This window comes from Trichoplusia ni, chromosome 7, assembly GCF_003590095.1.
Source record: "Trichoplusia ni isolate ovarian cell line Hi5 chromosome 7, tn1, whole genome shotgun sequence".
Lineage (NCBI taxonomy): Eukaryota > Metazoa > Arthropoda > Insecta > Lepidoptera > Noctuidae > Trichoplusia > Trichoplusia ni.
The window spans coordinates 1,122,507-1,138,747 of NC_039484.1; the positions used below are offsets into that span (position 1 = coordinate 1,122,507).

The following is a 16,241-nucleotide window of genomic DNA, read 5'->3' on the forward strand; positions in this document are numbered from 1 at the left end:
TTGCCGTCTGTAGTTTGTCGAGCATTCACTTAATTTTAACAAAATATATTTTTTATAAGACGATCATATTTTTATTCGTGTAATGTTAATGGTGAGTATTGTCGTTTCACTCTCAGAATAATAATTACTTTGCTAAATTCACCAAAATCGCAGAATATTTTTTTGTAGAACGATTTTAGCACTGGCAATTTATCTAGTACAGACTTTCAAAAATGTATTAAGACACTTTCGTTAAACTAATTACTTTTATAAGTAATTATCCTCGTTCTGGTAGTTGTTTTAGTTTTATTATTAAACTTTAAACTATGGCTAAATTATGATTGACTACTTTTATAATTGTAATTTATGCTCTATTTTACAAAAGGCTTTATCTGAAGTAAACTGTCTGTCTTTTAAAATAAGAGATGGCGTTATTCAGCATGTTTAGCATCTTTTCTGGTTTCCTTATGCACAAGTCTCATGATAATGCAAGATACGTTGATTGCTTCAAATGAGCATTTAACAAATCTATCTCACAGTGAAAGTCTTACTTTCAAAACAGCATGCCTAGATTGAATTAAATTCATTCACGTAATATTATTGTCGTGGAAATTTCGACGTATAAAAATCAAGCAATCCGTAGGTACAATATGTGTTAGCTACGTTTACAACTAAGATAATAAAAAAATCACCAATAGGAACGAATTAGGCATATTCGAATTAAATATGACAAAAGCTTTTCAGTTATGTAGGTATTTATAAAAGGTGTAAGCCTGTAAGCCATACCTAAGTAGGTATATACTTAGCTCTTTTTAGCCACCTACTGTGAAGTGTCGTAACTGGTTTCCGCATAAAACCAGCTTTTATGATACAACAGTCGCTAGTTATTAACTCGCTTCATTTAGGTAATATAACTGAAATGTAAACATATGCAAAATTCTAATGGATTTCAAGTACAAATATTCGCGTAAATAATTACAGGAATCAGGTAAGTATTTAATATAAATGGGAATCCCCCAGTACTGCAGATTACCTTATGATCATGCGCAAAGCAGCCATTTTTATTGAGCTCCTCATGTACTACATGAACAACAAGAACATACATACGTATAAGGTCTTCTTCCCGTAAACATAATCCCTTCATATCATTATGTTTTAGGACAGTTCAAGAAATATTGTAAAAGTATCGTGTTCGGGGTAATTATGACTACATTCTGCCTCTCGCATGGAAAATATTTACATCCATAGGTAACTGAATACAGTAACCAACATTAATTTCACGCTAGTAGGACAAAAAGAAGCTATGCTATGGGAATGCTATGCTATGCTATTCCACGTAATTTTCTGTTAAAGGGAATGACTGGATCCGAGTTTGGGGACCAGGAGAACACGGATCTAGTCATTCCCATTAACGGAAAATAAAAGATAGTAGAAGGGCCACAGTTGATTTCTAGGAAACAGTAAACAGACTTTCTTTTATCTTAGGTAGACACAAGAGAATTACTCTAGATCGAAGGCAATAAGGCCAAGTTATCTACACTACTCAGTTAATTATCTGCAGAGACATCAAGGGATATCCGATATTAAGAACAGGTATGCAGGCCTGTATGTGATGCCTGATTTGTCCGTGGTCGAGTGGCGTACGCACCGGTTTCAAGGTGTCGCTAGCTCTGAGGTCCCGACTCGATCCCGGGTAGAGTCAATGTAAAAATCACATTTCTACATTGTCTCGGGTCTGGGTGTTTGTGGTAACTTCGTTGTATCTGAATTCCATAACACAAGTGCTTTTGCAACTTACTTTGGTTACAGAACAATGTATATTGTCCGCATATACGTAAAGTGTAAGAAGTATTCTTGGATTGCTCACGGCAGGTAGACCTCACGATCACAATACTATTTTTTTATAATTAATAAACACATATTGCCTATATTTGAAACCTCAAATTGACGAAAAGCGAAAACGATGTGATCTCATCTTTACGTAACTTAGGGTTTGCATGGAAGAGTAAGAATAAATAAAAATCAGTTTATTCATAAACACTTAATTAAGTTAAACAATTTTGACATGACCATATTATGTTTTCTCTTAATCTAATGAATTATGCCTTTGAATTATATGTTTCTTAAATATTTGAAACATTTCGCTGTGGTATAGTCTGAACTAAAACTACCCCATTACGTAGCCACAAGCGGGATAGGTTTTTCTGTATTGGTAATGAGGGCGCCAAGAGTCGATGAATGGACTGTCTCAAAGACAATATGACTATAGAGAGTATTTCTTGTGAGTCAGATAGTAAGGTACCGAAGAAGAAGACATGTTGCCAGTGCCGTATTATCCATAAGGCACTTCAGGCCAGTGCCTAGGGGCCCACTATGACCAGGGGCCCACCACCAAAGTAGGCATCTAAAAAAAAAAGCTCGATAAATTTTTTACTGAATGAAAACACTTGAACTACAACACTTTAACTTGAACCAGGGGGCCCCCACTCCCTTGTTGCCTCGGGGCCCCTGGGCCCCTAGATCCGGCCCTGCTATCAGCGCCTATTCCTCAATTATACAAGAAGGCGAATGCTTAGATGAGGGACCCCAAATAACAATAACAAAAGATAGATCTATCGTGAAAATGATTCATTATTAAATGATGAAACGCGTATTTATCGGGGTAGCCCGACTAGTAGTCTGCTCATGATTAAGGACTCCGGTTGGGTCCAAAACTAGTCGGGCAACCCCGATAATAATAATAGATCTGTCAGAACGGATTGTATTTTAGTGTTTATCTCACTGTACTAATTAATGGTTTACTCACGCGTATTTATCGGGATTGCCCAACCGGAGTCCTTAATCATGAGCGGAACCCCGACTCGTGACCCCGCCGCTATAAACTGTTATATCTTTTAATAATGACTCATTCTCGCGCTATACTTACACAGCAAGATTTAGAAAAGCTATCAAAGAAAAGAAATGCGATGAGACTACATGAAAATTATTAAAAATATTTTAATAATTCATCTAAGTGATAGTAATTTACTAATTTCATACAATGTATACAGATTTACAAAAAAAATACTTTTTGTTTACTGTGTTATTTATAAATATTTTAGAGGTGATACAAAATGATCCATTGCTGCAAGAAAAGGAAACGTTGACCGCCTCACGCCATTCTATTGTATGTGCGACATCGTGTTTTTGACGTATTTCAGAACGAAACGCAATTTGACAGATGCTGTTGCTGAGGTTTTTGGGAACATTTTAATTTTGCTTTACGTTTCAAGAATGTTATCAAAATAGATAACGTTATGCTGCGTTGTAATTCCTTCGTGAACAGGTGTTAAAGTCGCGTCAGCGTTAGTGAGAAGCACACTATAACGAGGTGTCGATAGATATGCCACTGTCGTGATCGAGACCGCGTTTTGTTCTTTATTTTGCCAAAAAAGGGCGCACAATTATTGTGAACGTTATGTAATGTGAATTGTAGTGTTTTCGAGTGTTTATAATATTGTGGGGACGATGAGGACGGTGGCGTTGATCAGCGGGGGTAAGGACAGCTGCTACAACATGATGCAGTGTGTCGGCGCCGGGCACACGATCGTAGCGCTGGCCAACCTCCAACCAATACATAAAGGTTAATTTCGTCTCAATAACTGATTTAGAGACGTATATTTACTATATGGGACGTTAAACGACGGTCGTTAAATGCCCTGATACTTATTGTTCACAATGCATACAAAGTTAAATGATCATGTATGAAATGTCAATGAAATTTTGAAACATATGTCTTAAAATAAAAACAGATGCTATTTTAAGCCTACCTGTAATTTGGCATCAATTGTTATTGTAATCAACTTACCTGTTCAAAGCTATTAAAAATGCTGTTGTCTTGCAGAAAAAAGTCAAGAATATTATTTGTATGAACATGAACATTTGATTGTTTCCATAAAATATTTTAGCTTATATTTTAATTGTTTATCTCAGATGAAATGGACAGCTACATGTATCAGACTGTTGGGCACCAAGGTATAGACCTGTATGCTGAGGCTATGGGTCTGCCTTTATACAGGGAAACTATAACTGGCAATGCTATAAGCCAGGGCAGGACCTATGACCCCACAGACAATGATGAGGTTGAAGACCTGTACAGACTCCTTTCTAAAATTAAGGTAAGTAATTTTTTTATATGACTTGTGAGTACCAATATATTTCCAAAAAAAATTGGGTATTGAAGACAAAGAATATTATAGTAAAATTATTTTTAAAATTTACCAAAAAACATCATTTTATTTTATTTGTAGGTAGGTATAAATATTAAATAATTAATGCAGAAAATATACACAATCTAACAAGAACCTTAATGCAAACAAATTCATTGTAATAGACACAATGTGACTTTGAAATGGGTTCAATTGACATTGTAAATATGTGTTTATTATATTAATATATTTATGTACTAGCAAGAAAGTTGTGCCAGTAATCTCAATGTAAACAATTTGCTATGATAAGGAATTTCTTGGTGTTGATTTTGTTACTAACTAATATGGGCTTTCCTTGTAGTATTAAAGGCATATTCTTTCTTCTGTTCTACTCATTCGGACTTTTTAATTTGTTTCTGAATTTTCAATTTATCTGGGTTCTTTCAAAATTACACTAAAAAAAAAGTATTTCAATTAGAATTATGTAATTAAAATTTGATAAAATTACATGTAAAGGGTGCTAAAATGAAAATATGAATCTATACTAATATATAAAGCTGAAGAGTTTGTTTGTTTGTTTGTTTGTTTGAAAGTGCTAATCTCAGGAACTACTGGTCCAAATTGAAAAATTATTTTTGTATTGAATAGACCATTCATTGAGGAAGGCTTTAGGCTATAAACCATCACGCTGCGACTAATAGGAGCGAAGATACAATTAAAATGTGAGAAAAAACAGGGCAGGTATAAATCATAATTTATATCTTCTACCCGCGGGGACGAAGTCGCGGGCAACAGCTAGTTTATTATACTTTCATATTGCATTAAGAAAGTTTCTTAATTAGGTGTCTTAATTTTTTTGTAAGATACTCATATTTATCTTAGGAGATGTAGTTCATAAGCAGCATTTTTTCTTTTAGTTATATTTTTGTCATTTTCATAAAGTAGTCTGTTACTATTGTTATTGTAATGAATGGTCCCGGTTTTCTAGTTTTTGAGTGAATAAATATGTCGTCTTATTGTTTCAGAATGAATTAGATATAGAGGCAGTCGCCGTTGGTGCCATATTATCAGATTACCAAAGAATTAGAGTTGAAAATGTGTAAGTATTTAAGATAATCTATTGTAAGTTTTATATTTACTAAACTACAGATTCACAGTGATGTTATTCTGGGGAAGAAAAGAATGTATAATTATTCACAGTTTAGGTGGTACTGAAAAAGCATTGCCTAAATACAAGTGTTTTTTAGACAAACAAAATTTACCCAGGATCAATAAAGTACAATATATGACAAAATATAACTTTTGGATAATAGAGAGTTTACTTAATCGTATTAACTACAAGATTTCTTGTTTGCTGGACTTTGGTTTGGGCCTTTATGCTGTGACCATACTTTCATATCTAATTAACAGAAATGATTTCATAATTATGTTAATAATTTTTCTCAAGACCATATGTTTCATAGGTATTTTAAATTCAGGTTTATTAATTATATTATTTGTTTATAACTGTTACTGGATTTGCTCGTCAATGTGTCAGTGTAAGACTGTTTTGCGATTTTAAGTAGGTTTCACACTAAACATTCAAATTACACATTTCTTGTAAATATTCATTGGATTAAATCTATACATCTGTTTAAAGTCACTATATTCTCATAGTAGTTTTTAAATGAGCACCAGTTCACATAATAATACTGTTTATTAGCATTTTCTCGGTTTGGAACAAAATGTTACACATCTGTTTTATCTGCTAGACTGTCTTTGACATAAGTTATGTATAATCTTATGCCAAAATTCTATTTCTTGATAATAACTAGATGAATAAGCTAGCCATTGCTATTATTCTTTAAAATACTAAGCCCAGCTCTAAACAGTCTTGTTCATTACTGGGCGTGGGCGCCTGTCAAACGAAGCGCAGCGGAATGCGGCAGCGGCCTAGCAATGCACAATAAGCGCGTTTGTTGCGCGTACCGCTGTGACTAAGACCTTAGCAATAAATTCCATTTAGACACTACATACACTTAGACAATCTTAGCGTGTAAATAAACAAGTAGAATTAAAAATAGATTATTGTTTTTGTTAAGGGCTCGTCTAGCGTCTCGTGTGTCTAGCTGTAATCTAGGATTTTGAATCTATGATTTTAAATGACTATATAGCACCTAAGTCATTTGACATAATTTATTGATGCCTAAAACTATTTTTAACATATCTATCTTCATTAATTGATAACCTCATATGCGTGCGTGTGAGTTTTGCTGGGGGTTATTTTTTAGTGACGCTCTGTGTACACTCTACGACATTTATAATCACCAAGAATCTCACTAAAAAGTACAACGCATAGTTCATCAACCTTTCCTAAAATATGAATTAGTAAGTTGTTTATAATTAATCATATTTTCTTTTAGATGTCACCGGTTAGGTCTAGTCTCGCTTGCGTACCTATGGAGGCGGAATCAAAAGGAATTGTTACAGGAGATGATAGCAAGCGGCGTCGAAGCTATTATTATTAAGGTCAGTCAATACTCAATTACTATTTAACGACACGTAATAGAAATCACTTAGTTACGTATCGTCACGGACTTAAATCATTTAATGTAGTGTGCAAACAGTAGATTCTTAGGAGAATGAAAAAGTAAATTGAAGAAAATTGGTATCGCTATCAGTAATTCATTACTCTGCTGCTAATCTCGGGTAACTTGTAGACCTCGTTGCTTTATAGGTATGTAGTTACACACGAATTAAAAAGTGAGATCAATATGTATCGTATGTATGTAGCTACTGATTTCTATCACCGACTATTTATATCTACGGCAGACGCTGGTCTTGCCGGCCTGTAGTCAGATACTTTCAAAAGAAAGTGAAAGGAGTTGTAAAATGTTACTTTTTACGAGCGCAAGTTCGCTTAGATTCCGAATCTTCTGAATCACTGGTAATAAAAGCAAAGAAACAGTTCGCAATGTGCACTCATACACACGAAAACATGAGTATATGTTAGAGGGATTCCTAAATAGGATCATTCTTCAAAACTTAGGAATTAGGCATTTGTACATTCACAGCATAATGAAAAAGAAACTACACCGTCTTCCCTTTTTCTTATGGCTGGTTACCATGCTGTCATGGTGCATCAGACTTGCCTACAAGCAGATCGATTGCTCGTTGATCTTTACCGTGACACAGTTAAATGTCAATGCCCTTAACGATATCAGTCGCAAGGAAATATGATTGCAAAAATGTCGCATCACGACGCCGACATAAATATTGGTACCTAAGTATAAGCTCAATTCTATTAAGCCCAGACAACCTCCAATACTTACAAATAGGGCAATAGTGTAATAAAAATGTTTATTCTTATGTTTTATTAGCCTGTATACCAGCTTCGTCCGCTTAAGTATCTATTAGTCTTCTAAATCTGACAGTTTCCATCGAAAAAACAGAAGGTTCCTGCTTATTGCTGAGTTATAAGGCCGTAGTTTATTTATAAGGCCGGTAGATAACTGTTCCTAGGACCATCAAAATACAGTGATCGTTTTGGATTACTTGAAGTGAGTGACGTCAAATGTGCTTTAAGTAGGTATTATTGCAGATAAAGAAGATAAAAATTATATCGCAATCTTTTACAAGTCATCTTCATCATATTTTGAGATGTTTTGACTTCACCCAGAGGCATTTTATTTCGGATTTCCTAAAATACGAGGAGCTTGTTATTTCTACCTAAATTCTTCCTCTCTCCTCTCTCTCTCTTCCTTTCTCTCTCCGAGAAACTTGTCGAACTGACTGTACAACTGAATATACCAACATCAGCACTGTTATTCAATTCACAGGAGTAGTTTTCCCCATACATATTCGGTCGGCAAAAATAACTCCACAGTTCACATACATGTGGTGCGTCACTTGTCAGTTGTCACAGATTATTAAATGCAATTTATTTGACGTTCATCAATCAGTAAATTCAAGTGTTCAAAAGCGCTCTTCTCATTGTTATTACGTTGTCTAATTGACTTGGGTTATTAAAACTGACAAATTGCTCCTAGATTTATGTCATGCTATGCAAAATTAATTTAGCACTACTAATTAATAATGTGTGCTCATGTTTTTTTGTAATAATAGAATTGAGTCCCTGCTCTAGAGTTCATTCTCGTGAATTAAGTGATCTATAGTGAATAATTTTTGGACTTTCATTGTTCTTGTTATTGAAATGAGGGTTCAAATAAATGTTATCAATACTTTGTATTGTACCGGCTAATTATAACTCCTTTTCCCGGTTTATTTTGGAATTCTGTCCAAAATGACTGAAATAAAAAAAAACTACTTTTCTTTGGCGGAGATAGCCTCTTCTGTAGTTACAAGATCTTACTCGACATAATATAAATCTTTATTTATCCTTTACACAAAATATAGAGTTAAATGTCATTGGTCCAGGTGGCCGCACTAGGGCTGGACCCGCGGGTGCACCTGGGCTTGACGCTGCGCGACATCCAGCCGCACCTGCTGCTCATGCAGGACAAGTATGGGCTCAACGTGTGCGGCGAGGGCGGCGAGTACGAGACCTTCACCTTAGACTGCCCTTTGTTTAAGAAGAAATTAGTTGTGTGAGTATTTGTTTTTAATTCTTAGCCTTAGTCCGGTGAAGATGTCAGGGCTCAGGATATGTTAAAGAAATAAATTAATATAAAGCTAAGGAATAATATAAAAGGAATTTTCGTTAAATTTTCGAGTCTCGTATATAATACCTGTGTTTTCTGTGGTTTATAAATGTAAAGTTTCAGTTATTATAGCCGCTTGATGAAAAGTTATTTTCTCGACTAGAACCTACAAGTTACCTAGATACACAGTAAAAAAATACTTCTTGCAATTAGTGCAATGCATTTACTTTATTTACGTAGATGACCATTGACGTACATGTGCGTAATGTACACATCTTATCGTATCGTTACTCTGTGTGATTAGCTCGGACAGCAATCAACAAGTGGTCGTACGGACATTTATCGATCTAACTTAGCGTGTGTAAATAAAGCTAGAAGCTAACTTATCCTATTTAGAAAACTAATTAAAAACCTTGCAGTAGAATGTAGCTATGCCTTAAGTCTTTTTTGTTATGTTTGAAGTTAAATACAAATAATCATTAAATAAAATAAAAACATTGTGACCCCTGGCAGCAGTCAAGGCCAAGAGTTTGAATTTCTACATTGTTTCATGGCATATCCTATAGCAAACGATTTAGAGACTGATATTTATATTGATCCTGTTTAGATATTTTTGCACATTTACTCTGTATGTTAGACATCGCCACCGGTACTAATGTTGCTAAGGGGTTGATTAAACTTATGGTCGATCATTCACATGAGATCTAAAACTATGAGTAGACTACACGTGTAATCTGTCTTATAAGTCTTCTACATGCTGATTATAGTATGTACGGAATTTATCAGATAAGGCATTTTTAGTAGCTCATATTTTGGAATTTGAAATGTCGAGCAAACAAACAGACACACTTTTTATGAGACTTTTCACTTTAATGAGACAATTATTTCTTTTTTCTCACAGAAATGATAAAGAGCTGGTGATACACTCGGACGACGCTGTCGCCCCTGTCGGATACTTAAACTTAAAACTGCATCTGTCGCCGAAAGAGAACTTCGATGAACCTATCAAACTACCTCCGACTGTCAAAAACCCGTTAGATTTTGTAAACGATTTAAGCGACTCTGTGTTTAGCGATATAAGCGATATTGAATTGAGCGAGACAGAGCTAGAGTCTATAGAGAAGTTGGAGAAGGAGGAGAAGAAGAAGAAGCAGCAAAAAGAACTGAATCCATTGCTCACATATTCTGGTGATAAGGAAACTAGTATAGAATTGGATTATAGGAATGATATCGAGACGGATAGTATACCGGTGGTGGAGGGGGGGTATACGTACGAGCAGGCTCACAGCAAGCACGAGGCTCAGCCGATACAGGACCACAGGAGTATATACGGGAACAAGCACGGCTGGTACTTCATAGGAGGGATCGTCGGCGAGGGGCACGATACCAGGCTCGCTACGGAGGAAGCTATGAAAAAACTCATTAGTAGGTAAACTTGTTCACGAGATTTACTTATGTATTATATTCTAAATTACGTATACTTTGCGAGTACACGTACTAGCAAGTACATTGGTATTGAGAAGACTGCGAAATGTTATTTATTTAATTGGCCAACTTTAATAATTGAAACTGTAGGTAGTCGGATATGAACACTACAAATCCATCAATCAGTCTACCGACAGACAGTCTCATTTCATGTAACGATAAAATGTATTGCAAAACCTAGACCCAACAACTGCCTATTAAGTTATCTATAAATAATCAGTTGACAGTCCATTACACCCAACCCGCCCTTTCCAGATTTATTGGAGTCTGAATCACTACGTCTCCAAGACGTATGCTCTGTGAACATCTACATGCGAGATATGCAGGAGTATGCGGCTTTGAACGAGGTCTATGCTAGCACATTTCACTTCCCTAACCCACCGACGCGCGTCTGCGTGCAAGTCCCACTGCCTGACGACGTCGGCTTAATATTAGATGCTGTAAGTAAAAACAACCTTAACTGCTTAAGTATAAAATTCAAATTTCATCACGCATTTCTAAAAGCTTTGCTGATTTCGACTGGATATAGATGCGAAAAGTACTTAAAATAATCTTTTTAATAAATTTGTTTTTCATTCGCTTGTGATGTTGTTATGTGAGCGCACGTGTGTGAGCAATGCCCACTGACTGATTAAGACGTTTAAACAGTGATAACGCTTTTTAAAAGCGACCGTATCTCAAGTGGCATAAAGCCTATATTTAAGTAGTTTTACTTGTATTAGCCAGCCCGCGTGCTCGCTGCTCAATGATGTCGACGTGATATCTATTGCCAGTTGATTTATTAAACAATAGATACTGCACTGATACTCATAAAGCTGTTTTATTATTTATTCTTGTGATTACACATATTATATTATGAACCTTGAAATGGCCTGTACAATATTATATTGAGTATTTGTACACCGGTTTAGTTTTGTACGGTTAAGAACTTATAAGCACAAGTCGTTTGGGAATTATCTCTGTTATAATTACTAATTTACATCCTATTAAAGATAAAGCCTGGACAATGATGGCCATTACGAAAACGATAACCTCGCCAGGTTATGAAAACAACACAACAACATAGTTTTCTGTTGATTATTTTTTAATCTCTTCGGGAATAAACATGCAACATGAATGGTTTACTTCGTCAGTTAGTATTTTTGAGTTCAAGCTTAATAATTTATAGAAATTTGCTTTCTTTTTCAAGAGAATTAATTCATCAAACTATATGGAGTTTTAGGATTAAATGATGCAACGGTTTAGTCATTATTTTACATCATAATTGTCCGACTAGCTTCGCGCCTAACCGGAGTCCTTAACCATGAGCTGGTTTGCCGGCGGAGTCGCCGAAACTATGAATTATCTTCGCAAGCTGTAAAAATGTTAATGCAATTTTGTTAGTATTCCGGTACCCGTAAATAAGTTCGTTGTTAATAGGTATTTAAAAATAATCTTGCACCCTGATTATAACCAAGTTATGTAACAGATGGCGCTGATAAGTATATGATAATTTAGTGCACGATAAGAAAGTTTGTGCGATAATAACCTTGAGTACATGTGCGATCAAGTTCAAATTGTTTTATCATTTAATTCATTGTTTGTTTACCTTAAAACTTTACGTAACTTACTCTTATACCATTTCCCTGATAATGTGTAAATACTTGAAGGGATCTTGCTCATTGCAGAAAATAGTAGCTTAGCTTTAGTCCTTTCTTGGAAAATATCCCTTCGAACGTAAAAGTTCCCTATCTCCGTCTCTGCCACCTCTCTCTATATTTCTATCTTACTTGTCCAACAAAAGATCAAATTGCGTCTGGAAATCTTTGTGTATTTCTATGGCGTACAATAAAAAATATTCCCCCTAACACTTAAAATTTTTGAGTAATTTGTGCCTTTTTATAGTTATAGTATAGTTATTAGTTGTCAATCTATAAACAGTCGTTTATTAAAGACGGGACTAGAGCTTTTATTGAATCCTTGATGCCAAACATTATGTTAAATAGATTCATATCCATGTAATTAATAATAATGTCAGCCTGGATTACACAAAATACCAAAATTCTAATGCTATTTGGAACTGATATTTAGAAATATTTCATAAACTTCACTTCACATAAATACCTACTGCATAGATAAGTCGATGTTTCAAGGAAGTAGGTACATACATTTATTGTTTATTAATACATGCCTTATTTCTGTTCCCAGGTTGCTCATAAGTCAAACACAAACAATCAGAATGAGAACGACGGCAATTGTTCGAAGGAGCGCGTCACGATGCACGTGCAGGGTATATCGCATTGGGCGCCAGCTAATATTGGACCGTACAGCCAGGCGATTAAGGTGCAGTTTGTAATACTCATGTTTTTGACATATGCAGTTATTGTCGTTGCTGGTGAACCTTTATGACACGTTATTTATCATTTAAACAGAGATATTATAAAACAGTACTTAGCTGAAAAGCCGTACTAGAATAAATGTATTAAATTGGTTTGTGATATTTAAAACATCTAATACAGTCGAGGGATTCAATATTACCGAATAAATAAGTTGTAAAGGAGTGGATAAAGATTGTTGCTCTATGCAAATCTTTGCAGTGCTGGAACACTAAGCCTAAGCAAAAGAAATACATGTTTTGTTAATATTAGACATCTAGTTGAAATTAAGATAGAACCGCACTGGGTAGCTGAATATTATTCCTAGCTTTAATGAAGTAAGTGAAGAAAGAGTATAATGTAAGTGCATGGTGTAGGTGGGCGAGGTGATGGGCACGTGCGGCCAGATCGCGCTGGTGCCGGGCACGCTGCGGCTGGCGGGCGGCGGGCCGCGCGCGCAGTCCACGCTGTCGCTGCGGCACCTCACGCGCGTGCTGCGGGCGCTGCACCCGCGCGCGCACATCCGCAGCGTCGTGCAGGTTCCTATACCACCTCTTTATACCCTATTTTCACCTTTACATACTTCGATAAAAAAAAGACTGCGTGTAACCGCCACACGCGATTGAATTAAAACTTATTTCAACATTTTTTGGTTGATTTGTTTTTAAACTGTATTTAAAAAGCGGATGGTACAAAAACGTGACGCTATATTGCCGTAACGGACGTGTGTTGTATAGTCGTCCAGCTGTTATCTCCTAGTCGCGCTTAAAGCAGTTTTACTCCAAAAACTTACAAAAGTTCTTTGCAACTAGCTTTTGTCCGGGTACAAAAAAAGATAATTTCAAAGTAGGTTTTCTTATGTGATCAAGGTCGATGCAGTGCAAAACCGCAATTAATGGCATTCGTATTTTATTAATTAAATCTTCAACAGTGACTGTTTTTGCACTGTTAATATTTACAAATAAAAAAAACATTACGCGACCATCTACTGCACTGCACAGAGCGTGTGCTACGTGACGGCGGGCAGCGCGGTGGGCGAGGCGCGGCGCCAGCTGGAGCGGCGCACGGCGGGCGCCATCGTGCAGTACGCGGTCGTGCAGGCCCTGCCGCGCGCCGCCAGCGTCGAGTGGCACGCCTGGGCGCACTCCGACAACAACCGCTTCGAGTGTAACTATTACCATCTTACTATCCATCAATAGCTCAATGTTCACTATGATGATATAATTAAATTCAGCCAAGATAAAGAATTTGTTTAATCGCTAGTTATAAAGCAATTTAACCTTTCTGGAGTTCTTACTAAACATCTTCAATTTTTTTTTAGTTTTCAAATTAAATTTGTCCACAAAACTGTCTCATTTGCGTCAAAATATACGCACCTATTTAGGAACGTAGTATTTATAGGCTAGTTGGCAAAATATTGATTGTTTAAAGACTTATATTAATTGCAGATGAGGAAACAGGATGCAACGTAGGTGATTTCAAAGTCGCCATCACGAGGAGGTGGAACTACGAAAACACAGTTGCTGCTTTTGTTTGCTATGTTGCCACAGGTATGTGTCATATTTTCATGAAGTATACCTATCATTTATCTATTTATATGTTGTATTTTTTACACACCTTGAGATGGTAACAGACAAGTTCCCAGTTTATTCCTGTCCACCGATTTAACAATTTATCACAAGTCTTGCAAATTACGGTGGAATATGTACATCATTTCAAAATTATTTTGCGTCTGGTCAGTGGTCACTTTAGTATTTTTATTAATGATGATTTGTTTGAGTTGTTTTACTCTGTGTGCCGAAGACGCAAGGCTAAGACTAATTTCCGTGTGCGTCAGGTTCTTCCCCATCGACGTGCCAGCTGTCGTTCCCGAGCGAGGAGTCGTGCCAGTCGCACGTGTCGCGCGCGCGCAGCATGACGCGCGCGCAGCTCGAGCACGTGCTGGAGTACGCGCTGCGCAAGCTCACGCAGCAGCGGCAGGACACCGGACACGCCGTCAAGATGCGGATACTCTACCAGGTACACTAACGCCTTCTCAATTGTGATGTTTGACATCTTTCTCAAATTCCTTGATGCTTATTGTAAACCAAACTTTATAAGGAATTAGCTGTCCCGGCGAACTACGTACCGCCTAAAAGTCGATGATAAGATGCATACAAAAACTTCTTTCTTTTGCAACTTTTCCATCTTTTACCACTGTTTAAACCTTCCCTGGACTTTCACGAATATTTCAAGACTCTAATTATTGAGTCTTACGAAAAGCAGTTCATTTTTATATATAAGATTATCTTAACGGTGTAAATATAAGCAAGAAGACAAGAGGGTTTTATTTCCTGTTTAGGATAAGTTACACTTTCGTGCAAATTGTGATTACATACATACATATATACTAGATACAGACCACACGACTTATGTACTATGTAAGCGAAATTAGTGTTAACCTAATTCCTCGTCCGCTAGGTGTGGAGTGCGCCGGGCGTGTCCCTGATAACGGAGGCGGTGGAAGCGGTCCGCGCGCGCACGGGGCTGCGCGCCGCCGCCACGGCCGTGCCCGTACTGGCGCTGCACAACGCCTTCACCTTCCTGTCCATCAGCGGACTGCGCCTCGACGAGTGACGGGCCCCGCCACAGGTAATACACCGTGCCTTCACACATAATACTTACCGGCACGGAACTTGAGTGCTGACCTTAAACTGCGCAGAAGTGATTTTTTGGGTCTCTTTTGCGGTATGAAGTGCGGCGCGGGCGGACTTAAACGCAGTGATTGGCCCACAGCGCATCATGTCATAGTCGTCATGAGTGATACGTTCTTTGATGCAGTTGCATGCACCTCAAGACGGCTCAAGATTGGCGTTACATTCGATCATGAGTCCGCGATGCACAAAGCGATCCCCTCTCTTCCTGCCGAGCGCTCAAGATCCTTGCCGGTAACTATAATGCTGCATTGTAATTGTAAATGTAAATATAAACATGGTTCGACACTAATGAGTTACGTCTCTTGTCAAGCCTTTGGTAAGATATGTCGCTCTCGTATCGGTCTGTTCAGTCATGAAAGGCTTTGTATCACAGACATCGCCCCATATATCGTCTGCAATAGACAAAAAGGCCGTTGAAATGTAAATATCTGCCAGCTACAGTATGTGCTTAATGTGCGTTGAATTTCAAAGCAAGTTAAAAAGAACAGAATTTTCTTAACATTTCAATACATTATTATTGCAATACTAACATTATATAATCAAAAAGAAATCATTGCCCATTTATGACGTTAAAACTAAACAGTGCACTGCCTGTAATAAAAGACTCATCACGACTTTGTTACTTACGTATAATGGTGGGAATAAAAAATATAATTATCAAATCTTCATTTAGGATATAATCTCCACTTATTGAAAATAATAACGCAATCTTTTTCATTGTCTTCAGGTTTCATCGAAATATAAGGATACAGATGCTTTATTGCCAGTTTATAAAATATATTTGCTGAATATTTTCAGTGTTTATAAAATTTTGTTAATTATGCTACCGAGTTTACCATACTGTAAGTCAAATTATATATACATTATTTTTTATTGCACATCTGTGTTTTAATTTCCTCA

General features: G+C 36.7%; 1 protein-coding gene across 2 annotated transcripts; it reads left to right on the forward strand.

The window, feature by feature from the left end:
* Nucleotides 1-3,162: 3,162 nt before the first annotated feature.
* Nucleotides 3,163-16,219, forward strand: LOC113496068 (diphthine--ammonia ligase). 2 transcript variants are annotated; one of them, XM_026875163.1, is made up of 14 exons: nucleotides 3,163-3,601; nucleotides 3,952-4,136; nucleotides 5,192-5,265; nucleotides 6,569-6,674; nucleotides 8,583-8,752; nucleotides 9,708-10,231; nucleotides 10,547-10,731; nucleotides 12,479-12,613; nucleotides 13,023-13,184; nucleotides 13,647-13,812; nucleotides 14,094-14,195; nucleotides 14,483-14,664; nucleotides 15,106-15,276; nucleotides 16,069-16,219. In XM_026875163.1, exons 1-13 carry the CDS (start codon nucleotides 3,487-3,489, stop codon nucleotides 15,259-15,261), a joined length of 2,262 nt encoding a protein of 753 aa, XP_026730964.1. In that variant the 5' UTR covers nucleotides 3,163-3,486; the 3' UTR covers nucleotides 15,262-15,276; nucleotides 16,069-16,219. The 2 variants fall into 2 exon arrangements, with proteins under 2 accessions (XP_026730964.1, XP_026730965.1); XM_026875164.1 differs by lacking the exon at nucleotides 16,069-16,219 and adding an exon at nucleotides 15,466-16,037.
* The last annotated feature ends 22 nt before the right edge of the window (nucleotides 16,220-16,241 follow it).